This window comes from Engystomops pustulosus, chromosome 5 (genome assembly GCF_040894005.1).
Source record: "Engystomops pustulosus chromosome 5, aEngPut4.maternal, whole genome shotgun sequence".
In the NCBI taxonomy this organism is placed as follows: domain Eukaryota; kingdom Metazoa; phylum Chordata; class Amphibia; order Anura; family Leptodactylidae; genus Engystomops; species Engystomops pustulosus.
The window spans coordinates 128,496,011-128,521,186 of record NC_092415.1 but is presented as its reverse complement, the minus strand read 5'-3'; the positions used below and the strand labels follow the sequence as shown (position 1 = coordinate 128,521,186).

The following is a 25,176-nucleotide window of genomic DNA, read 5'->3' as shown; positions in this document are numbered from 1 at the left end:
GAATATGCTGTCCAGTTCTGGGCACCGGTCCATAAAAAGGATGCCCTGGAGCTGGAGAGGGTTCAACGTAGAGCCACAAAAATGATAAGGGGTATGGAGGGTCTCAGTTATGAGGAAAGATTAAAACAACTAGATTTATTTAGTCTGGAAAAGAGACGACTACGAGGGGACATGATTAATTTATTTAAATATATGAATGGTGCATACAAAAAATATGGTGGTAAGTTGTTTCAGATTAGATCAAATCAAAAGACGAGGGGGCACTGTCTCCGTTTGGAGAAAACAAGGTTTAATCACCGGAGGCGACAGGGCTTTTTTACTATGAGAACGGTCAATCTGTGGAATAGCCTGCCTCAGGCGCTGGTCACAGCAGGGACAGCGGATAGCTTCAAGAAGGGTCTAGATGCCTTTTTACACCTAAATAACATTGATGGTTATGTTATATAGAATTGTTTCCCCTAAATCCCTTCCTCATCCAATCCCTTCCCTTCCTTGGTTGAACTTGATGGACAAGTGTCTTTTTTCAACCGTAGAAACTATGAACCAAGATGTGAACCTGCATCACCAAGATGTGAACCTGCATCACTGTAGCTACAGCATTCTCAAGGTATGTTTAGTTCATAACGCATCAAACCAAATGGTAGATTTCCTTTAAAGCATAAAGTGCTGTAAGCTTATGCAGTGGCAAACAGCCTAAATGCAGATTAGGACCAGTTTCTCGATCTCCTGGCTATGCACATGACTCAGAAACAGAGAGCATCTGACCCAGTCACATTATAGAAACCGTGGTTAAAGGAAACCTACCATATGATTTGATGCAGTACGAAGCAAACAAACAAACAAACAGTGTAGAAAGCTGTAGCTACACTGATGCAGGATCATATCTTGGTTAATCCCTGTGCTAAGTGGTTTTGCTGATAAAGCAGATATAGCAACTCTGCCCCTTCAATGACTGCTTCAATGCTTGCTTTCCGGCTTCTCATAGCAGGAAAGTTTTTCTCTGCAGGAGATGATGATGATGACTTTTCTTCCTGCAAGACAGAATAATCAATTGCTGCACCATCCCCCAGCTGCTGTGTATGAGTGATCCAGCTCAGGTTAATTAGTCATGCTTGACTAATCGCCATTTGTAATTCCAAGCTCCTTTGTGTGATGTTTATATCTTGGCAGCCATGCTGATCCTGTTTTCCAAAGTCCTGAATGTTGTAATTGTTTTTTCAGCAAAACCACTCAGCTCAGGGATTAACCAAGATATGATCCTGCATCAGTGTAGCTACAGCATTCTCAAAGTATATTTGCTTCATAATGCATCAAATCAAATGGTAGGTTTCCTTTTACAGTGATGCCACACATGGCGTTTTGAACCCGTTTTTTATCCGCTTTTAAGCAGTCCAACTAAAAACGAATGCGTTTTTTGAAAATGCATGCGTTTATGACAGGTTTTACCAATTAGCTAAATTAAAAACTAGTCAAAAACAGATGTGTTTTCGAAAGACACATGCATTTTTTAACGCATGCGTTTTTGGACGGACTGCTTAAAAACAGACCAAAAACAGGTTCAAAACGCTATGTGTGGCATCACCCTAACTCTGAGAGCAAGATACCAGAGTGGGGGCTGTGTCTATCATTTGCATGTTAACCCCGGTGGGTGCTGGACAAAAATAGATCTCAACAGGGATATGTTAGTAAAGGGAAACATATCCCTTATAGCAGTGATGGCGAACCTTTAAGAGACCGAGTGCCCACACTATACCCAAAATTCACTTGATTACCGCAAAGTGCCAACATTGCATTTTAAGCAGTAACTTATTGCTACTTGCTCTTCAACATCTATCAATTGTATCGGTCCCTTGAGGCCACTAATACAGTTGAAGGAAGGAGGGCAAATTCAGACTATCATTGTAGTTTCTCTCCTGGGTCTCTCTATACAGTAAGAATGTAGGGTCCAGTAGGATGACCTACAAAGATACTGCAGTTCTATCAACACTTTCTCACTTTTACAGTAGTTCCGAACATCCAATGAAGTGTTGTTTTAAAATAGCGCTGATTGTAGCATCTCTTAAATTGCCTGGTTCTGAAGGAAGATTTGGTGGATTTGGTCTTGTTTGGTGAGCTCTGTCTTGGGATCAATGGTGCCCACAGAAAGGGCTCTGAGTGCCTTATAGCATTGATGGTGAACCCTTTAAAAAAACGAGTGCCCAAACTTGCAACCAAATTCCACTAATTTATTGCAAAGTGCCAACACACCAATTTAATCAGTAATTTATTACTACCTGTTCTACCACAACTGTTTTAGAAATGTAAAAAAAAATGTAAAATACAATAGTCATCATTAAAAACTGCTTTTAATACAACAATATAATAATCTCAATATCAAAACCTGCCAACCCCTGATGAACCAATTATAGATTCCATTGATCCCAAATCAGATTCAACCTACTTCCTCCTCTATAACAAATCTCATATGCACGTTCGTATAATTTGATTTTGCCCACTAAATTTAACCATTCCATTATCACAGGGGCCTTATCGTCTTTCCAATGTTTAACTAAGATCACCCTAGCAATAAAAGTAAGTTTCAAAACCAGGTCTCTTTTCTCCCTAGAACCAATCCTATAAGATATATGTCCCAATATCACAAGAGCTGCTGTACAAAGTAATTCAATGCCTAACTGAGCCTTTAATAAATCAAAAACATCACACCGGTATCCATCAATAGTAGGACAAGCCCACAGGACATGAAAGATGTCTGCGTTGGGCATCCTTCCCCTAAAAAAAACATGAATTTTACTTTAAAGCCCCGTCTTAAAAATTAGCAACAGTAAAAAATATATTCTATATAGAATATTCAATTGTGTACATCTATGGTTCAGATTAATAGAACAATTACAGGCATTTTTATATGTCTCCTCCCATTGTACCACAGTGATCACATCTACCTCTCTAACCCATTTTGTCTGAACATGTATCATATTTTGATTAATAATATTCCTAAAAAAGTAATATCCTTGCTAATTTTTTTGGTGCACATACCATATTGAATATAAATCTACAAATAGAACTCACTTTCATTGTTATCGTTATTCTTTTCCCTCATCAGTACATGGCAACTCATCAGTGCATGGCAACTGCCTAAATAAATATATAATTATCAGTAAGTATCCCACAATGCACTCACCATTCAAAACGGTGACAATACCCCCTGCCTACCGAGCTGTGCAACAGACTTAATTCCCTTCCTTTCCCAAAAACAAACATCTTCCATTGTAAGCAGTTCTGGTATATTAATATTCCCCATAACGGTATGAATTCAAAACAATGGGCCACATTTACTTTCCTGTCCTGACACGATCCCCGAATGTGCATTGTCAGACTGGATTGCACACTGCCACGATACACGAAGATCGTGCACCCAATATCCTGCATGTGTGCTTCCCCGCTCAGGTGCACCTTCTTCTTTCTGGTGCATGTAAGTGCATTGTCTTGCGACACGATTTCTGTCGCATGAAAGCCAGCGCAGCTGCGCCACAATCCAGTCATGTTGTGCGACACAATCCCCTGTCAAATACCTATCACAGCGGCGCAAGTCCCAAAAAATCCACGGACCCTTAGTAAATAAGCCCCAATATATCCCTAAATCCTGTCCAACTATTAGCTAACAATTTTGCAATCGAAAAACTGCATAACTTCCTGTTACCCAGTCATCTCGACTCCAAAAGAGCAAACAAGGAATCAATACCTGGTCTTTACGAGCAAAAATTCCATTCTTCTTATTTTCTGCAATAAATTGAAACTGTGCTGGCAAAAAATAATGAAAAAGGTACAGATAGCCCCCCCTTCCTTTATTTCTCAATAATACTTCCTGTTTAATATAAACCTTCTTCCTTCTCCAAATCAATTTATTTATTATGACCTGAATAAACCCAAAACAATTTTTATCTGACCAACAGGGACTTATAAGGAGCAGTGTTGGACTGGAGTATGTTGGGCCCAACAGAGAAAATTTAGGGGGCCCACCCTTCATGTAATGAGAGAATACCTGACTACTCCTAATTGAAGAGCAAAATCGTAAATTACCTTCAACAGTATTAAACCCAATTGGGCATATTTATTAAAAGCATCTAACATCAGACAGTGCAGTGTACTATATAAATACAGTTCCAGAACCAATCTCTGTACATAACTGAAGCACCCAGCATTTATGCATTTATGTTGTACGAGTAGTATGGGGCATAATTTGGTGCTGTATTTGTGTAAAAAGGCCCCTTTGTTACAATCTCGGGGAATAGTCCCTTAGGACTAAAGGACCGGACTGGGAGCTGCACCACACACCGGGACACGGGTGCCCCCGGGATCCGAGACATGGATCGCGGGGTCACTCGTGACACCCTTTCTCCTTAAAAACACATGCAATTTACACACACATTTACACAATCACAATTATTTTTACATGTATACACAATCCTATATTTATACAAAAAGTATATACACATCACATTTACAACATATCCAGAATATACAACATACATACAAATACATGCACAGATATACAGTATATATACACAAATATATGCACAGAAATACAGCATATATACACAGATATACACACAGATATACATGCATATATACATGCATATATACACAGATACACAGCATATATACAAAGACATACAGCATATACACAAATATATAGACTGATATATACACAGATATACAGCATATATACACGCACATCCAGTATATACAACATACACACAGATACAGCATATATACACAGATATACAGCACATATACCCAGATACACAGCACACATACCCAGATACACAGCACATATACACAGCACATATACACACATATATAAAAACAGATACACACAGATATACACCATATATACAGATATACAGAATATACACAGATATACAGCACATATACACAGACGTGAGAAGCGCGGCCCCTGTGTGAGGCGCCAGGGCCAGATTGCATGTGACCTGAGGTGGGCGGGGCGGGCCAGCCATGCTCAATTAGCCTGCAGTCAGGGGAGGTAGTTGGACGGGCCCGGGGACACATCATTATAAAAGTATAATTTATCTGTCCAGCCCACTGAGTCCGTGTGCAACTTAGTGTTGGGACTCGGGGCCCACCGGAGTTGAGGCAAAATTATACTTTTGGAAAATACCACTCTTTCTGCTCCAGTTAATGGGAGATTGGATCAAGTATTAAGTTTAAGCCTAAAGTATTAAGTTTCTAAATTTTATGTAATAACTCATTAGAAGGCAATCTGCAATGTACTTTCTGGTCCACAAAAAAATAGTTTTTGGAGGGCCTTCTTGGTCAAGAATTTATTATACTCCTCCTGAGTCTTATCATATGTTACAAGAGTGCTGAGTTCTGTTAATCTGAAATTCCTTTTCTCTTTTTTGTACTTCTCCCTTCCTGTACTTTTCATATTCCTGTTAAGAAGGATTTTAAGGTGTCCCAGAATATATCCATAGTGCCCGAATGACTATTAGCAACCTAACTCCTTCTTAGGCTGCATTCACACTGCCGTTGCCTGCCGTACTGTACCGTAGCGGGCAACGGCAGCTCGCGGGGAGAGGAGGAGGAGGTGAGCGCAGCTCACGACCGCCCCTCTCCATATGGATACAAGGTGCACGGCGCTGTATTACGGGAAAACATAGGACATGTCCTATCTTTTTCCCGGGTACGGAGCGGTACGGTTCCGCACGTGTGCTGCACCGTACCGCTCCCATAGGGCACCGCGCGCCCATTGCCGTTTCAAATATCTCAATGTCCCATTTGTAGTACCAGCTAATTCAATGACCAACGGTGAATGGTCTGAGATAATGCAATTACCATAACGCAGTTTTGAAACCCAAATAATTGCTTGTTTTTTTGCCAAAGCTAAATCAATTCTTGAAAAGGAATTGTATATACAATTGTAACATTAATACACTAACAAATCCCCCTTTAATTTTCTCCATATATCTATGAAACATACTTCCTTACAAATTCTGGAGAAAGCAGTTTCCAAGTGACCTAAATGGACTGATATCGGGCATTCTCCCACCTTAGTAAGAAATTGTAATAATTTAAACAGGACATCATAACTAAAAAGAGGTGGACTTTTTTTTTTTATAATTGTATTTGTATTAAAAGTTTAACAAACAATGTAATGACACATGTCAGCAAATAAACGGGCAGTAAAAGATTTTTTTTTTATAAACAATATATACAAATAAAGAAAGACAGGATTTGTCGGATCTGAGAATACAAGCTTTCAACAATCTGCTTCTTTAACTAGGGATTAACCCTTCATCAAACATAGTAATTATACAGCGATTCTCCGGTCTATGACCGTACAATATAAAATGCAAACAGGGTTGGGACCTGAACATACGCAACCAATAACCTCATATGGTGTCTGAAGTTGTTGGCCTCATAGCTAAGGTATGCAATCAGACTTATCCGCTTATGTGCTAGCACATTCCCAGCAAAAGTCCTAAGACACAAGAAAGGAAAAAAGAATCAGTAGAAGAGACACAGGGACCTCAGTCATACCCACAAGGACAAAAGACAACATATGAATCTCTAGACAGAGCCTCCCCAAACAGTTGGGCGCCCACTTCACTCCTCCCCGCGCCCCAACTCCTCAGCCCAGAAGCGATCCCACTGTTCCCACACTTTATCAAAGGCCAAAATGCGATTATCCAGGGAGGCTGTTGGGGACTCCATAGTGCAAATACTTCTCACTCTGGAGAGGAGGTCCAGCCGGGAAGGGGGGGCCTGCCTCTTCCAGAATTGCGAAATCAGGCATCTGGCTGCAGTCAGAATGTGCAGGCACATCTTGGTGATTGCCTTGGCCAGGGGCTGGGGAGAAACATTCAGTAGGTAGAATAGAGGGGAAAGTGGGACATCTACCGCGGTGACTGCTTGAATAAGGGCCTGCACCTCTTGCCAGAAGGGCTGTATGAATGGGCAGCTCCAGAAAATGTGCTGAAGGGTCCCGCCGGCGAGACCACAGCGCCAGCAGATATCGAGTGTGTCCGGAAACAGTCTATGTAGCAAGGAGGGTGTAAGATACCTTTGCATCATTAGCTTGTACTGGTTCTCCTTATACGTGGCACAACGGGACGTCTCCGCAGCCCTCCGCCAAACCAACTGCCAAGTCTCCTGCGTTATTGTCTCCCCCACTATGGCCTCCCACTTGGTCATGTATGGATGTGTATTCACTTCTTCTGGGTCTGGGTGCAATAACACCATGTAAATATCTGAAATGAGACCAGCCGTGTGGGTAGCGTTTTTACAAATGTGCTCAAATACCGTGGGTATCGAGACCGTTTCAGTGCTCTCCAGGGATTGCAACAAGTGCCTAACCCGCATGTAATATAAGTTGGCGGAGGGCGGAAGGTTGAACTTATCTCGCAAGCTGTCAAAGGGTAGAACCTTCCTATCTCGGTAGTCCACAATATCTGCAAATCTGAATAGACCCTTTTCATGCCAGGGCTTGGAATCCTGTGCACTTCCTGAGCATTGCAAGGAAGGAGTATGTAAAAAGGACTGCATTGGGGAACACTGTGACACCAAAGGGAATTTGTTCATACAAGCTTTCCAGACTGTGATTGTGAAAGCAATGGGACCTAGCAAGGAGCTAGGTGTCGGGGGCGGTTTCTTGGAACAGAGGTAGGAGTTGGGATGAAAGGGGGCTAACCACAATTTTTCAATCTCCATCCATTTGGAGAAAGCCCACAAGGTGGACCAAGCCGGAATTCGTCTCAGGTGGGTCGCCCAGTAATACTTAATTATGTCTGGGACTGACAAGCCTCCTCTGGACTTATGGGATAGCAAAACTGATTTGGAAATCCTATGTCTCTTTTTGGCCCAAATAAAGTGCAAAATCATCGCCTGCAGAGATCGCAGGACGCTCAACGGAATCGATACCAGTAGTGTCTCGAATCCATAAAGCAGCTTGGGCAAGATGGTCATTTTGACCGCAGCTATCCTACCAAAAAGAGACAGGGGGAGGGAGTTCCACTTATCCAGCAGGGTTCTTATCTCCTGGAAAAGACCGGGGAAATTCTGTGTGTAAAGGGAGCCATAGGAGGGGGTCAGCAGTATCCCCAGGTATTTGATGGCATCTGTTTTCCAGTTATATTTAAAGGTCAATTTAAGGTTGTCCACTAGGGGTTGCAGTAGATTAAGCGGCAGGGCCTCCGTCTTGGAGGTATTGACTTTATAACCGGATAGACGCCCGTACTGTAGTAACCGAGCTTGCAAATTGGGCAGGGAAATGAGGGGTTGGGTTATGGTAAGCAAGATATCATCTGCAAACAGCGCCAATTTAAATTCTGTATCCCGAAGCGCAATGCTGTGTATGTTGGGATCTTGCCTGATGATGGAGGCCAGGGGCTCTATGCACAGTATAAACAGAAGAGGGGATAGCGGGCAGCCCTGTCGGGTACCATTTCGAATCTGCAGAGGTGGGGAAGACGCGTGCGGGAGCTTAATTTGAGCTGTGGGATTTGAGTATAGCCTTTTCAATGCCTGAAGGAAGGGACCCCGTATGCCTATTTGTTCTAGAACCTGGAACATAAAGGGCCAACTGAGGCGGTCAAACGCCTTCTCAGCGTCCAGGCTCAAAACTATTGCTTGATCACCCCGTTTATTGACCAAATCAATAAGATCAATCGTTCTTCTGGTGTTGTCACCCCCCTGCCGACCAGGGACAAATCCCACCTGATCTTTATGTATCAAATGGGGGCCTCAGGCAGGGTTCACCTTTAAGAAAGCTATTAAATAGCTTCGTCATTCGGGGCAACAACACATCAGAGAAGGTCTGGTAGTATAAGTATGTGAGTCCATCCGGCCCAGGAGACTTCCCATTAGGCATTTCCTTTATTACCTCTCCTATCTCATCCAATGTTAGCTCTGAGGTAAGAGCCTCAACCGCCTCCCGGGACAACCCTGGAAGGGAGCAGGAGTCTAAAAAATCCACCAAAGCTGCTTTCCTGTGATTTTCATCTCGGGGCAAGGTGTCTGGCAGGGAGTACAATTTGGCGTAAAAATCGTGGAAGCGGGATGCTATAGCCCTAGGGTCATGTAGTAAGCCCCCAGCCGCGTCCCGTATGACATGGGGTACCTGATGGTCTCTTTTTTCCCTCAACTGTCTCGCCAACAGGGAGTGTGGTTTATTGGCCTGTTCATAATACTTTTGTCTAGTAAACACAAGTAGCTTTTCTACCGCTTGGGTTTGAATTTCCCGGAGTTGCTCCCTCGTCTCTGTCAGCCGGCGTAAGCGACTCCTAGTGGGTTTAGCCAGGAGTGCTGCCTCTTGTTTGCCTATCTCTTTTCGCAGTTCCCCTTCCAGGTGCAGCCTGTTCTTTTTGAGTCTGGCCCCTTGCTCCATACAGTGTCCCCTAAAGACTGCCTTGTGAGCCTCCCATATCATAGGGATGGAGGGTATAGATTCCTCATTAAATTGAAAGTACTCTTTCAGAGCTGCAATAAGCTCTTCCTTGATTAAGGGTTTTTTTTAGAAGGGACTCATTTAAGCGCCAGTGACAAGCCCTGACTGAGGAAAAATCCTCCTTGAGTGCTAGATGGACAGGCGCATGATCTGACCATGAAATATCACCCACCTCTGCAGATTGCATCAACTGCAATATTTGTATATCCCCGAACCAGTAATCGATCCCGGTGTGCGTGCCGTGCGGAGTGGAATAGAAGGTGAAGGAGCGGTCGCCTGGATTACCCACCCTCCATAGATCATACAAAGCGAATCGCCGGATAACCCTACGAAAGGCCATCGAAATGCTGTTTTGGGATCTTGCTGGAGGTGTTGGGTTAATTACTAAGCGGTCCATAGTTTCTGAGAAAATTACGTTGAAGTCACCCCCTAACAGTAATGGCGCAAGTGGAAGTTTGGCCAATTTGTTCAGGACTTTGGTGATAAACCGAACCTGAGACTTATTAGGGGCATACAAATTGCATAGGAGAATTGGCGACCCAAACATTTTACCCTGAATGATAATATATCGCCCATTGGGATCCGAGGTCACCGATTCCGGGACAATGGGACAGGAAGTAGAGAATTAGCTACTCCCGCTTTTTTATTGTCTGTGGAGGCCATATAGGAGACGGGATATAGGTGCCTCGTGAAGTTTAGGTTCCCTGTGGTGTCAAAGTGCATTTCCTGCGGGATAACTACATCAGCTCTAGACCTTTTCAGCTCATTGAGCGCTAGGCGGCGCTTATGGGCTGAATTGAGCCCCTTCACATTCAAAGTCACAAACTGAACCATGATAAGCTAAACAGTTAGAGCGTGGATATGATGCGGCTGATACACCCTAAGCGGGTTTTACCTTAGACCGGCTTCTGACGGGTGAGGTCTATACACTGCTACCGCCACACCTCCTTTAAGTGCAGAGAATGGAGTCCCGTGTGCACAGCACCCTAGAGCTACAGGGATACAAAAACGACACAAACACAGACACCTAGGAAGACAAACACTCGATCCGAAACAACAGGAAAGGGGAGACAAATAAAATAGAACGAATCCAAGAAAAAAAAAGAAAGAGGGAGGGAAAAAGGACGGAAGAAAATAGAACAATCAATCTATAACTAGAGAGAGGAGGCACCTCCTGTCTCCAGTGTAGGCCTGATCAGCCGATCTTCCCCTAGACACGGGGAGCACTGTCGGCTGGTCCAGAATCCTTCACCACCTAAGGGTTAGGAGGAAAAGGTCTGAGCAAGACCTACTTACCGAGGGTGTTGTGGCAACGGATGCCTCTAAAAGATTACAATAAGACATCATACTGGGAGAAGCACCCCAGTGCCTTAGTGCACGTATGTGGTTAACAAACTTAGAGAGGAAGTACCCCGGAGGTACACCCAGATAAAAGAAAACCCCCCTCCCCCCGGACCAACATGACTAAAGAAATTAACTTCAAAGGATATGTAGCAGGGCGGTCAGCCGCCCTTAATCACACGAGTCCCTGGAGAAGGTTCTATTTCTCGGTCTTCGTCGCTTCTGCTGGGGCTGGCTTCCCTCTTGCCTCTGATACATCGGTGGAGGGAGAAGGTCCCAGTCATCCATCTCCGGAATCGGGATATACCAGACCTTGCAGAATTCTCGTAGGTCCGTGCTCGCAGATAGAGTGGTCGTGACTCCATTTTTAGTAGCTGACAGAGCAAATGGAAAGTTCCAGCGGTAGGAAATCCCGTGTTCACGTAGCACATTCAGCAAAGGTTGCATCATCCTTCTCTTCTGTAGCGTAATTCCTGATAAGTCCTGGTAAAGCTGCACCTCTGCGCTGTTAAAGGTGAAGTCTCTCTTCCTCCTTGCCAGGGACATAATCCGCTCTTTTAGCTCGAAGTCATGAACACAGCAGATGATATCTCTCGGGTTCGCTCAGGCCTCAGTGCTCGGTGCGCCCTGTCAAGCTTAACTTGTGTCTCCGGCTCATCCAGCAATGCAGAAAATAAAGTTTGAAGAGTAGAACGGACATCCTCCTTACCCTCCACTTCGGGGATGCCCCTCACCCGGATATTGTTGCGTCTGCCCCTATTATCCAAGTCTTCCAGATGTCTGGCCATATCTTGTATTACAGAGGACTGAGTACGCAGGACTTGTTGCGTGTGTGAGAAACGTTTCGTATCCGCTTGTTCGGCCTCCAGGTTGCCAATCATAGACTGGATATCGCGCCTCATCTCCAAGAATTCGGATTTGAAAGTTTCTTTAACAACCGCAATCAGACATTTAAAGTCCTCTTTAGTGGGCAGATTCTGCAAGTGAGTGTGCCAGCTTAAGTCAGGGGCTGGTGTTCTCCTATCCGCAGCAGAAGCGGTGAATTGTTGCTCGGGTGGGGACTCCCACTCTGGTGAGGGTGCCGCATAACGTGCCATAGCAGGGGTAGCACTAATGTCATCTCCAAATGACTGTGACAGCGGGACATACGGGATTCCGGGTGTAAACACCCCTGGTTGCGGGATAGTAGGACATCTGAGAGGCGGCACCTTTGTTTGAAAGTCCTCCTTGTCTGATGCCATGAGGGCCAAGCTGTCCTTGATAGGCGAGGGATGGGTAACTTGGGAAGGTTGCTCACCTTCATGCTGCTGCCTGGGAGAACCCTGCTGTGATTCCTGTGTCGATGCGCCAGAAATTTGGCGCTGCGCCAGAGTGGAGCCCTGCTGTATTTGTGGCGCAGGGGCGCCACGATGGCGACCGGAGACCGCATGGTGCAGGGAGGCGTCCGCATGGCCTCGTACCTGTGGCGGCTGCACGGTGGCGTCCGGGGAGCTGCGTTTGCCTGCAGGAGCTGTGGGCGATGGCTTGGTCCCTGGAGGAGCTAATGGCGCCATTTTCGCTGGCATCCTGCTACTGGGTGCAGGCCCAGCCGGTGGTTCTGTGGCGGGAATGGAGTGGAGGTACCGGCTAAGTGTCGTATTCCCTCCTGATGCAGCTGGTTTTGGTCCAGGGGTCTTCACTCCCCTTCCAGGGGTCTTTCTGGGTTTGGGGGCCAGGGTAGCTCCTCTCTTTTGGGTTGAATCGGGCACCGGGGTGGCAGAGCTCTCTCAGTGTGCGGCCATCTTCCTTGAGGTCCAGCCTCGCCCCCCAGGAGGTGGAATTTAAACCCACGCCAATACACATTTCTTACCCCCTAATAATCCAAACAGTAGAACATACCACCCCTTACCATCACAAAGTGATTTTAATAGTTTAAACTCTATGGTTCAATGTAGAAAAATGGAGACTTCTACAGAAGGATGAGAAGACCGAGCTATATCCCTGGCCCATCCACTTCTTTTAGCTGGGAGTTGTTTAACAATATAATCAAAAATAATACGTTTCATACGATTTTTCATAGATATATAGATAGGGTAGACCTTTTTCTCTTACCCTCTTTTTACTTCTATAAAACACTTTCTTTTCTGTAAAGTATCCCTAGAAGAATCAGGGTACGGGGCTACTTAATTGATAATTCTTTTAATTCCCGTGCTCTTCTTAGAATAGTGTCCCTATCCCTAGAAAACACAGTTTTGCAAATAATTCGAGGGGCATATGAAAAGTCCTTCCTTATATTCTCCATTAACCATTCTTTAACAAAACTAACAGGGTTTGCACCTGAAGCCTTTTCTGGTACCCCATTAAATCTCAAGCTGAGCCTTCTAGAGCGATCCTACAGATCCGCTATATTCCCTTTAGGAGCCTTATTATCCAATATTCTGTTGTTGGTTATTTCTTTCTCCAGATTTTGGACCTTCTCCTCCGTAATTTTCCATTCATCTCTGATCTTATTTAAATCTTCTCTTAGTAGTGAGACATTGCTTATTAATCCTCCCACTTCATCTGTCAAATCCACTATTACACGTGTTAATGGCAGCCAACATTTCTTTTAGCATTAATTGCTCAACCCCTCCCCTAGTATCCTCTCCCTCTTGGTCCTCCCCCTCTAACAGAGAAAATCTCGACCCCTGAAATTTAATTTTTGTATCATGGCACTCGCTACCTAATTTTTTTTTAACATTAAAGGGGTATTCTCGCCTGGGCATTCACATTCAGTTTCACTAATCTTCCATTTATAAACATTTCTTCAATTGGATGTTATTAAAAAATGTTCCTGTGTGAAGATAATTTCTCATAAATGTAGTCATTCTGTCCCTTAGAAACGAGATGGCTTCCTCGGTTACGATCACGTCACACTCTGGCAGCGGTGGCCAGACATGAGCTATTGAGTCTTGTCTGACCTCCTGGATTCAGCAATCATTACCACAGGACGGCTGTGGGTCATGTAGTAAATCCCGGACATTTCATATACAAAAACAATTTGTTTCGTTGTGCAATCCCTCCAGCAGACGTGGCCGTATCCGAGGAAGCCCAATCTTATAGGGCTGCTTCACATGAGAGATCCAGGCTGATGAGTTACCATTTTTAGATGTTCCAATTTAAAAAATTGAAACGGACATGCTTGAGACCGCCAACAGTCACCAACCAATTCTTTTCTTAACTGGGGGAGTAACCATCAGGCATGGTAAACCTAAAGGCCAGTACCTAACCTTGCAAAGAAATTGCTTGTCAGAACTTTTCACAAAAATTGGGGGTACTAAGATACCTCCTCTAAGAGGAACTCAGTGATAAGGCTTATTACCATCTAAAATAACAGTTTACAAAAAGCCAAAGCAATGGTTAAAAAGCATTGGCATATTCTCCTGATGGATCCTGACCTTAGTAGTGTGTTGGGGATGGTCTCATAGGACACTTATAGGAGCGACAGTTGATTAATTGAACATGTTGTGCAAACATTTATATCTTCTGTAATTGGCAAAGAATACCACATAAGGCAATTTATTAACTGCAGGTCCAAAGTGGTCATATACAGAGCACTAATGTGGTCTTGAGTATGTGGGGAGAACGAGCGGAAGAATGGTAGGCAGCCAGTTAGCAGACATTGTACACAACTATGACACCCCACTTGCTTGACACATGAATTAAAAACATGGATAAAAGATAACCACAGTATAACACAGGATACCATCTCACATGACGAACTTTTCAGTGCATTTTTGCATTTAAACCTTTGTAAATGTTTACATATATTGAAAAATACATTCATTTAAACAAAAAATGTTAGTACACATTGCAGCATAATTTTGTTTTAAGCCATGTGAAACACTTAAAGGGTTACAAATTTCGTAAAAGTTTCGTAAATTACATAAACGTTTTAGGTTGAGGCGTTTAGTTTCTATAATGAGTTAATTAATGGGTTTTACTATTATTTAGGGCTTTTAAAGTCACTTGAAACCCAAGCAGGACCCGCAAAATGTGAGTCTTGGTGATTCTTATGAAAAATCATGAAAAAACTTCAAAAATTTCTATCAGAAAGAAACTGAAGTTATTATACTGTTATAGGGTCAGTTCTCTGCAGTGTTGTATATTCACACATTTGAGGCTGTTTCAAAATAGAGGAATTTCTCCCCCTCCTCTTGTGGAGATATTTACCTTGTGACAAATACAGAATATGTGTGTGTTTGCCTTTTGTTTAGTGGCCTACACGTTTAATGTTTAACACATTAAACACTTGCACATTCCTTTTTGATATCAGATTATTACACAGTGTGATAGTGTCAGTCTGGTTGCTGATTTGGATTTTTATTTTAATACAATATTTTTCAAAAGTAATATAATGTTGGTTTTTAAACTTAAAGTGTAACCGGCATTCTGAACAAAAAAAACAATTAAAAACATAATTCTGCTCCAGGTGTCCCTGGGAATCATTCCTTAAAGCATTTTGCCTCTTGGTCCTCATTTAGTACCTTTTTTGGCCCATAGCAACCAGGGTTTCCAGTTCTCAAAAAAACTACAATCAGCAAGATGGAGGGGCGGGACCTGCCTCCTGTCACCTCATCACAAGCCGGGCTGCTGACCAATGACACAATAGCTATCTATCTAATATCTATCTATCTCATATTTATCCCATATCTATCTCATATCTATCTATCTATCTATCTATCTATCTAATATCTTATATCATATGAACTCATATCTATCTATCTATCCCATATCTATCTATCAATCTATCTATCAACATCATATCTATCCATCCATCCCTTCAGCACAGCACATGAGGAGGCAGCTTGAAGATTTGGAGAGTCTCTCCCGCCATTTCCTGCTGTGGAGTGTGAGGTGTTGTTTATATACAAGTGTAGGGAAAGCTGAGGGAGAGATAAGTGTAGTTGTTTGGTTATTACATTAGTTAGGGCTCCTGGCAGCACATGATTGAGTGCTGGAGTACTGAACCATGAGGTAAACAGGGAGAGAGGGGGCGTGTCTCTCCCTCCGTAGTCAGCAGCTCAGTGAAGACAGAATGTGCCTAGCAGCAGCAATCTAAGGAGTCACTAACAACAGGGGGAAGGCTGCAGAATACAAGAGGAATGAGCAAGATTTGAGTTACTAAACCAAATGCAAAAAGGCTTACAACATATCAAAAGTTTTTTGAAATGATGTTTACACTTTAAATTTAGTTTAGTCAGTTTAGTTGCCAGGAAAAAGGAGCAAGATTTTCAAAGCAATATTATTCATACCTGAACTCCAACCTTTCCTTTACATCCTGTTGATCCCATGCGACCAGATTTTCCCTTTAGAAAAAAATATATAACAGTATCTATATAAATCTTCAATTCATCAACATAGTAACCAAAGTTTAAAAAAGTTTCCTTTTATCCATACTTAATCCATTCAGCAATTTTATAAGTATATAAAGTAGCAGTAAAAGCCAAGACTAACCACAAAGAATATATTATCCCAACTGCATTTTAATTTGTATATATGCTTTCTTTGTAATACAGTCTCATTTCACAGACATGCATGAAATTGAGGAATAGGAACTTGCAATACCGCCCAACATCTTTGCATCCTTTTTTGCATGATGGAACTCTGACATGTATTTGAATATTTTAGATATTTTTTTTAAACTGATATAATTATGTATGGTACCATGCAGCCTATAATTTTTAGTATTAGCTGTAGATCATCTAACTCACTTGATAATCGAAAGTTTCCCATGAATGTATACTTTTTATAAATGAATACTTGTTTGACAACAATGTGTAAAATTATGTCTTCAGGCATTTTGGCACCATTTGCCCTATATAGCAGCGGTCTGTTTGACTAAATATATACATACTTTGTTTATCTGCTTGAAAAAGAGGTATGGATTTAGCGCTGAAAACTTTAGTATAAGATAATCTAGATATATATATATTCTAAAAAATAATTGAAATGATAAAAGCAGATCTTCTTTAAAGTCTTTTGGGCCATCAATTTTTTATTAACATTTTGGACATTTTCAGAGAGGACCGGGCAGCACAGCATTAGGAAAGCTCCAGTGCCCACAGTGCATACACATTCTAAATTGAGGGTCAGTGGTTTGTAAGACACTTAAGTTATCTCAGTAACAAAATGTTTCTGCCAAAAAATGCATTTGATTTATCTAGATGTCTACTTTGAAATGACTACTATAATATAATCTTTAAAAGTAATTTAAAATGTAAAGAGTAAGTGTAGGGGGTAAAATATTACCAGTGACTGTTTTCATAGACTGCATACAATCATAGTAAAACTGTCTAGTATCATGAGAAACATAATGGGGTAGATTTATCAAGCTGTCTAAAATCCAGAATACTTCTATTTGCCCATGGCAACCGATCACACCTCAGCTTTCATTTTACCAGTGCTCATGAATATTTTAAAGGGGAGCTGTGATTGGTTGCCATGGGCAACTAAGAATATTCTGACTTTCAGACAGATTGATAAATCTGCCTCCTTGTCTATATTCCTGTATTAAATGTAATTAACATTTGCAAATGAGGCTTTTGTACCATTGCTGGCTCAGATTATGAATGTAAAGTTCAAAAGAACTTGTTAAGACTCACAATACAGGAAAATTAAGACTGCCAGGTTCTAACTCTGTGCTCTTTCTGTGATTTGTCCCCTCCCCATCAAACAGTCGCTGGTGTGCATGTGTTCATATCTGGGGATGCCTTAGCTGTATATCAAAGAAACTGTAGTTCCTGTAGATGTATGAAAGAGTGATCCATAGTTCGATTGTGTTAGAGGTGCTGGTTGTAAATCCAGAACATTAAAGTTAATCGTTCCAAATTTACTGTTGTGTACCATTGTTGCTGCACCAAATGGTGTGAACAATGACCCATTCAGAATGGTCTGTTTGTAATAGTTAAATTATAGGCTGGGTTCCCCAGATCTTATCATAGTAAAATAGGTTAGAAAAAGACATCAGACCATCCTATACATTATATTGTGTTGATCCAGAAGAAGGCAAAAACCCTGCAAAGGTTGATGCCAATTGGCCCAAAGCAGGGAAAAATTAATTTCTGACCCCTAATATGGTGGTCAGAAAAACTCCCTGGGGGGGCGTGCCCGGAAGCCGATGTGAGCGGACGCACAGATAGTGAGCTCCGCATCACCAGCGCTACATAAGCGAAGAATACGCGGACCCGACTCACCTCGAAATGGGGAACCGGAGGGGACCGTCGGCGGGAAGGTCCAGGAGTGATGAGAGGCCGCCGCCAGCCCAGCCAGCGGCGGACTTCTTCAAAAAAAGAAGCGCGGAAGTGCCGGCGGGGAATGGCAAGATGGCGCCGGCCCGAGCCTGCCACGAGGCGCCACTTCCGGCGCTGCGACACAGCGCACACAAGGAGCCGGAGAACCCGTGTGAAGGGCTCGAGCCTCTACCTCAGCACCGGAGTGCAGATGACAAGGTGGGGGAAAAACCCAGCTCCTTTACTGGACCTGGAGAGAGGCCAGAGGTAGCTCCCCGACACCCTAGCTACATATGTAGCAAACAGAAGGCCTCACCTCCACAGCCTGTCTCTCCAGCTACAACATTAACCCCTCCAACACCGGGGTACCAGCTCCCATTAAGTGAAGGAGGCCATTCACCAGCCCCTGACCTGGGACCACAAATCCTGCACCCCTCACTGTCTCCCTCCCCTGCCCTACAGCACACATTGTGTTCCCCAGATGTCTTAACCAGTCAAAAGCTGGAAGTATCATATGCTGCTGCACTGCGAAAAAGCACATTTTATGCCACTCAAGCTCAATTACGCTCTCCAGTTGGAGATGGGTGTATACAGCAAGCACAGGAATCCCTGACCTCTCCACCGGCCTCCCCACATTTGTATTCCTCGATCCCTTCACAAATATCTCCACCCTTGCATGACCCGTTATGGCTTTATATCCAGCAAATGCCCGCCAAGCAAGATTTCAGGGAGCTGAAACCCCCATTAAGATGGACAGAGCTCACAGGGCACTGCGCCCTAAGACGGCAGGTCCTCCCCGAGATGTTATTTGCCATGTGAATGACTTCATGTTAAAAGAGGAAATAATGAAGCGGTCTCGCTTGATGAAATCCATCTCTTTTTTGGGGGCTAAGCTCCAACTATACCAAGACCTCTCCTGGATTACGCTACAACAGCGCAGAGCCCTGAAACCGCTCTTAGACCTCCTAAGAGAACAAGGCATACCTTACCGCTGGGGTTTTCCATTTAGCCTGACGGCAAGAAAAGACGGTCATTCAGCCGTCCTGCGATACCCAGAAGATCTCGAAAATTTTTGTGATACTTTCCAGCTCACCCGGAGCTCCCGGACTGGCCTCAACATCCATCCCCAGTGGATCTCCCTCCTACGTGGCAACAAGTCCGACCGTCAAAGAAGAGACAGAGGGCCCTGGACAATGGAAGTAGACAGTCCAATGGATGATAAGTATCGACAAAATATTGCCATTCTCCTTCTGATGTATATTAATATACGCTCGGGTTAATCTTAATCCTTATATGTTAAATCTAATTGGCTCTACCTCTCTAATTGTTGTACATATAGTCTTTACTAATGCATAGGTTAACTACCATAGAGGTTACCATAGCTTAACTACATGTCGGTGTCCTGCATAAGGGCTCAGGGATGCGGGTTTATCCAGATGTTTCTGTTCCGTTACCCATTTTTTTATTCCGGTGTACGTTTTTCCTCCCCAAGGGTAAATCTTCCCAAAGAGGTTTGCTCCCGGTAACTGACAATGTCAGCCCCGGAGAAATGCGGGACTACACTTCGGAAGATTTACGGCGAGACCTGCCGTAGGCTACCCTCGCTTTTGCAAGTGTTTTATGTTAATGTTGTTTTATTCTTGTTTTTGGTTTTATTTCATGTGTTGGTCCATGAGTCTCTATACAAGTTGTCTCCCAATCCACCCAACCGTGTGACGGAAACAGAACCCGGCCGAGCTCCCCCAGGAGGCTCTAAGGCCGCGATTCCGTCACCTATAAAAACTTCCCATACAGCTGACAAGCTAACTTATACAGATTATGGTTAAAATACTTTCCCTAAACACTAAAGGTCTCAATTCAGATGTGAAAAGGCGGCTTCTTCTGAAAGAATTACGCCAGGCCAAAGCAGACATAGTGTTCCTCCAAGAAACACATTTCACATCCACGAGTTCCTTTCACTTTGCCAACCACTGGTATCCCGTGTCTTTCCTGGCTAATGCTCCCACTAAGAAGGCAGGGGTAGCTATTCTTATTTCTAGGCATTGCCCATTTCAGCTAACGGAAACTGTAGCAGATCCCCACGGCAGATATATCATAATTAAGGGTTCACTCATGAACATTCACATGACACTATGTAATATTTATGCTCCAAACTCCAGCCAGCTCCCCTTCCTCAATAAGGTCCTTTCTGGATTAACATCTGATCAACACGAACTTTTATTGGTGGGTGGTGACTTTAATGTAGTGTTCTCGGACAGTGTAGATTGCCTATCAGTCCCGGCCCGCCCGACATCTCAGGGGATGAAAACGTTAGCTACAGGGTTCCGTCGTTTGATCCGTAAAAGCTCACTGTATGACCTATGGAGAGTGAATAACCCGACGGCCAGGAACTTTACATTTTATTCCCCCCCACATAGGACTCATACGCGAATAGACTATTTTTTTGGCAACTACCCGACATTACGAGCCCTAGGGGATGCTGAAATTGGCCAAATAACATGGTCAGACCATGCCCCGATCTCCCTGGACCTGAGGTTGGAAGATACCCCACTTAAATCTCCCCACTGGCGTCTTAATGAAACCCTCCTTTCTTCCCCACTCTCAAGAGAATCCCTGAGGACGGTTTTGATTAATTATTTTAAGGAAAACACCCCGACGGCACCATCCGTCCCAATTCTATGGGATGCCCATAAAACAGTTTTTAGAGGCGAGGCTATATCTATAGCCACTAAGATAAAAAGAGATAGATTACTTAACTACTCTAGATATAAACAGAATCTTAGACAGGCTGAAAGAGATCTAGCCACCTCCCCTACACCTTCCCTACTAAGACGAATCCAGGTTCTACGTTCTAAACTACGGGAGTTAGACCTTTTAGACGTGGAGCGCATGATTAAGTACTCTAAACGGAAATTCTACGAATTCGGTAATAAGGCTCACACACTACTGGCCAGGCAGCTTAGACATAAATCATCTTCCCAGGCCCCCTTTGCCATAAGAGATAAAAAGGGTATTATGCATTATCATCCCTCCAAAATAGCTGAACTATTCCACACCTATTATTCCGCTCTTTACTCTCTGGACTCCCCTTCGCCATCTTCATCTTTAGAGCAAAACGCTACACTAGATCACTACCTGTCTCAATGCCCTCTTCCCCAGCTGTCGTCTGAGGCGCTGGCTCACCTGAATCAAGCCATCACGGCAGAGGAAATAGAGGATACAATAAAGAATTTGCCCGGGGGTAAGGCCCCTGGCCCAGACGGGTTTACGTACCTATATTATAAAACGTTCCTCCCTCTCTTGCTCCCTAATATGGTTGAACTCTTCAATGGATTTCTCCAGGGCGAGCCAGTTCCTCAGACGATGCTATCCTCACATATCACAGTAATCCCCAAACAAGGAAAGGACCCATCTGAGTGCTCTAGCTATAGGTCCATTAGTTTGCTCAATGCCGACCTCAAAATTTTCACCAAACTACTTGCTAACAGACTAGGCGATTGGCTCCCGAATTTGGTGCATAAAGACCAAGTCGGATTCGTTAAATTTAGGCAAGCAGTGGACAACACGCGTCGCACCATCAATTTAATAGATGTGGTCCAAAAACCAAAATCAGAGGCTCTGCTCCTTAGTCTTGACGCAGAAAAAGCCTTTGATCGGTTAAACTGGCAGTTCATGTTCAGAACCCTTGCTCGTTTTGGTTTCAGAGGACCATTCATAAAGGCGCTACATGGTTTGTATACCTCCCCTACGGCGCAAGTTAGGCTTACTCATGCCCATTCTCCTTCCCTACCTATTTGAAACGGGACACGCCAGGGCTGCCCCTTATCCCCCTTGTTGTATGTCCTGAGTATTGAGCCCTTAGCAGCTCTTATTCGTAACTGCCCCGATATTAAGGGTATTCAAGTACGGGATAAGCAGTTTAAAATTGCTCTGTTCGCAGACGACGTTTTACTTACCATCACAGATCCCCTGATATCACTACCAAATTTGCACTCGATTATTACAGAATATAGTGTGATGTCAGGATATAAGATAAACCATGCAAAGTCCGAAGCCCTGCCTCTGAACTTGTCTGCCTCACTACTGCGGACCCTACAGGATAATTTCCACTACTCCTGGTGTAGCTCGTCTCTCAAATACTTGGGGACAAAACTTACGCCATTAGTATCCTCCCTATATAAAGAAAATTTTCCCCCTTTAATCCAGGATGTTAGGAAACAACTCCAGAGCTGGCGCCCCTTATACTTATCCTTGCTAGGTAAAATAGCGGCGATTAAGATGTCTGTCCTGCCCAGGTTTCTCCATCTATTTGAGACCCTTCTGGTTCGAGTTCCAGTAGCTGCCTTACGCACAATCCAAACACTGTTTTTGGACTTCTTGTGGAACTCCAAGAGGCATAGAATTCCTAAATCAGTGCTGGTAGCGCCAAAGTCTAGAGGTGGACTAGGTCTACCGGACATAACCTTGTACTACTATGCAACCCATCTACGCCATATTACCTCTTGGACTTCCCTGCCTGCCTTTAATAGGTGGACAGAGGTTGAGAAGCTTTGGATAGCTCCAACACATCCTAGCGCCCTAGTTTGGGGACCACCTATAGAGATTCCATCTAAATCTTTGCTGGCCCCAATGTCCTTTACTAGAGAGATATGGCGTAGATGTCGCATTAGATACTCCTTGGCTACGTTGAAGTCACCTTTGACCCCCTTCCTTTATACGCCGAACCTACCTCAGAGCCTGGAGTCCGATTTCGTGGAATTCTGGAAACCCATGCAGGCCTTTCGCATTAAAGATGTTGCCCATCCGACGTCAAAACAGCTACTTACCCTTTCAGATCTCTGCGCGGCGTCTGACCAGTTTAGCCGAGTATCAGACTCCTACCCTCTAATTTACCGTTTTTGCTCCCAGACATTAGGCTCTACTATAGTACCACCCCTCACAGACTTTGAGAGGATTTGTCTTAGGAGCTCCTCATCTAAGGGTTTGATTTCTGACCTTTACGCCCTACTACTGACCCAGACGTACTCAGAACCAATTCAACATGCATATATGCAAAGGTGGGAAGACTGGCTGGGGAGACGGTTACCGGTACCCATCTGGAAAGCTATATGGGACAGGGCCCCTAAAGGTTCCTTATCAGCATTATACAAGGAGAACCAGTATAAAATCCTTATGCAGTGGTATCACACCCCAGCACTGCTTCATAAACTAAATCCACAAATACCAGATGTTTGTTGGAGGTGTAATGCACATGGAGCTTCCATGTTTCATATTTTCTGGGACTGCCCACATATACAACCCTTCTGGAGCAAGGTCCAAAATGTGTTGGAAAAAAACTCTTGGAGTCACACTTGAGAAAGACCCTGTCGCTTTCCTTTTAGGCCTCCCTCCTAACAATCTGGGCAAACATCACTCTAAATTGTTTCTACATATACTTTGTGCCGCGAAGACCCTGATCTCTGCTTACTGGAAGCGAGCCGCTCCCCCTTCACAAATGGATCTATGTGCCCGCATACGTCATATGCGGACATTGGAATCCATGACTGCGACCTTACAGGAAAGGTCGGATCACTTTCTTAAAGTCTGGTCCCCTTGGGATGCGATTGATGACAACTTTCCCTATTAAACTATATCCTTAACCGCTTAGAGGCTCATGGACGTGTTAGGTTGAACTTTTTGTATAGTTGGACCCATGGAAAGTTATTCTTTTTAAAATCTTCTTTCCTGAGGTCCGTGTTTACTTCTGTCCTATTTATGTTTGTAATATTGTATGTAAATCTGATTAACAGGCACTACTGTAAGCGGTGGACTCTTGTTGTCCTGTCATTGATCATGATCTCTGAATGGTGGCAAGACCCCCCTTCTTTCTTCTTCATTTTTCAGAACAGATGTATCTGACCTAAGATCCTTTAGCTTAATGCGTCTAGATGGGTCTTGTGCGACCCGGATGTGATTATTTGCCTTATAATACTGGATATGTCTTTGTTCCCCCTATAATGTACATGTCTGTTTTTATTATTCTTGGTTAAATAATAAAAAGTAAGTTGGAAAAAAAAAAAGAAAAACTCCCTGGATCAACAGAAACTGCTACCAAAAAGTTCTATTCCCAAACAATGTTATATTATTACTCTTTAGAAAGACATCCAGGCTCCTCTTGAACATGTTCCAATTAACAGCCACTACAACTTCTTGTGACAGAGAGTTCCAGAACATAGTAGAAAGGTGCGGCGGGAAGTGACTGACCAACACGGTTCAGACACAGTGATCAGGGCAGGATGGCGGCTGCTCACGACGGTCATCTATCTTTCACCGTGGTCCAGAGGGTTTTCGCTGCCCTCCATCCCCCAGTTCATGATCGCTGCTATTGGCGAATCAATGCAGACCAGCCAATAGAAGCGATTTTACTTATGACGTCAGTAATACCGATCACCATGTCTGTAGACATTGGTGGTGGCTGTTCCTGACAGAGGGGTATCACTGCCCCTCTCTGATCATGTTTGCCGCTATTGGCTGGTCGATCTGTATTTTCTAGCTAGCGTTTAGAATCACATTTAGGCTCTTTCTCGAATCAGGAAACTGTCAGGATTTGGAGGTAGTGGATCCACTGTACCACCACGGACGATGCTGTAAGCTGACAGCTGGGACTGGAGTCCCAGTGGTACCCGGTTTTCACCAGAGCCCAACGAAAAGCAGGTTGGACTTGCTGTGGCGTGGTACCACCAGGTCTTTCCACAGGCTTTGTCTGCGGTGTCAGCCAAGGCGAAGTACAGAATCTGAGGCAAACTCGTGGTCAGGAACAGGCAGGAGGTCAAGACAGGCAGCACAGGATCAGCATCAATAAAGCAAGGAATAGCTTACTCTGAGGCACTAGGCACAAAGATCTGGCTGGGAATGCTGGGAGAGGCTGGCTTTTATTCATATGCTGGAAATGGCCAAGACCAATCAGGGGTGGGCTGGCCCTTTAAATTTACGAACGGCGGGGACACGCTCGCCAGGCAGCCAGGACAGGAGCAGGAACGCGGAGAGGTGAGTGAAACCGAGGGGAGCATGGGGCACAGAGAGGGGCACAGGTACACCTGTGACCTGGGAGATGGGTTGCAGGAACACCCATGACAGAAACAT

At 43.9% G+C, this 25,176-nt stretch overlaps 1 protein-coding gene across 1 annotated transcript in view; it reads right to left on the bottom strand.

The window, feature by feature from the left end:
* Window positions 1-25,176, bottom strand: part of LOC140133190 (uncharacterized) — a 437,171-nt gene that overhangs the window by 276,707 nt on the left and 135,288 nt on the right. Inside the window, exon 11 of the mRNA XM_072153006.1 lies at window positions 16,078-16,131. Coding sequence (XP_072009107.1) covers window positions 16,078-16,131 — 54 coding nt within the window. The remainder of the gene's footprint in view (window positions 1-16,077; window positions 16,132-25,176) is intronic.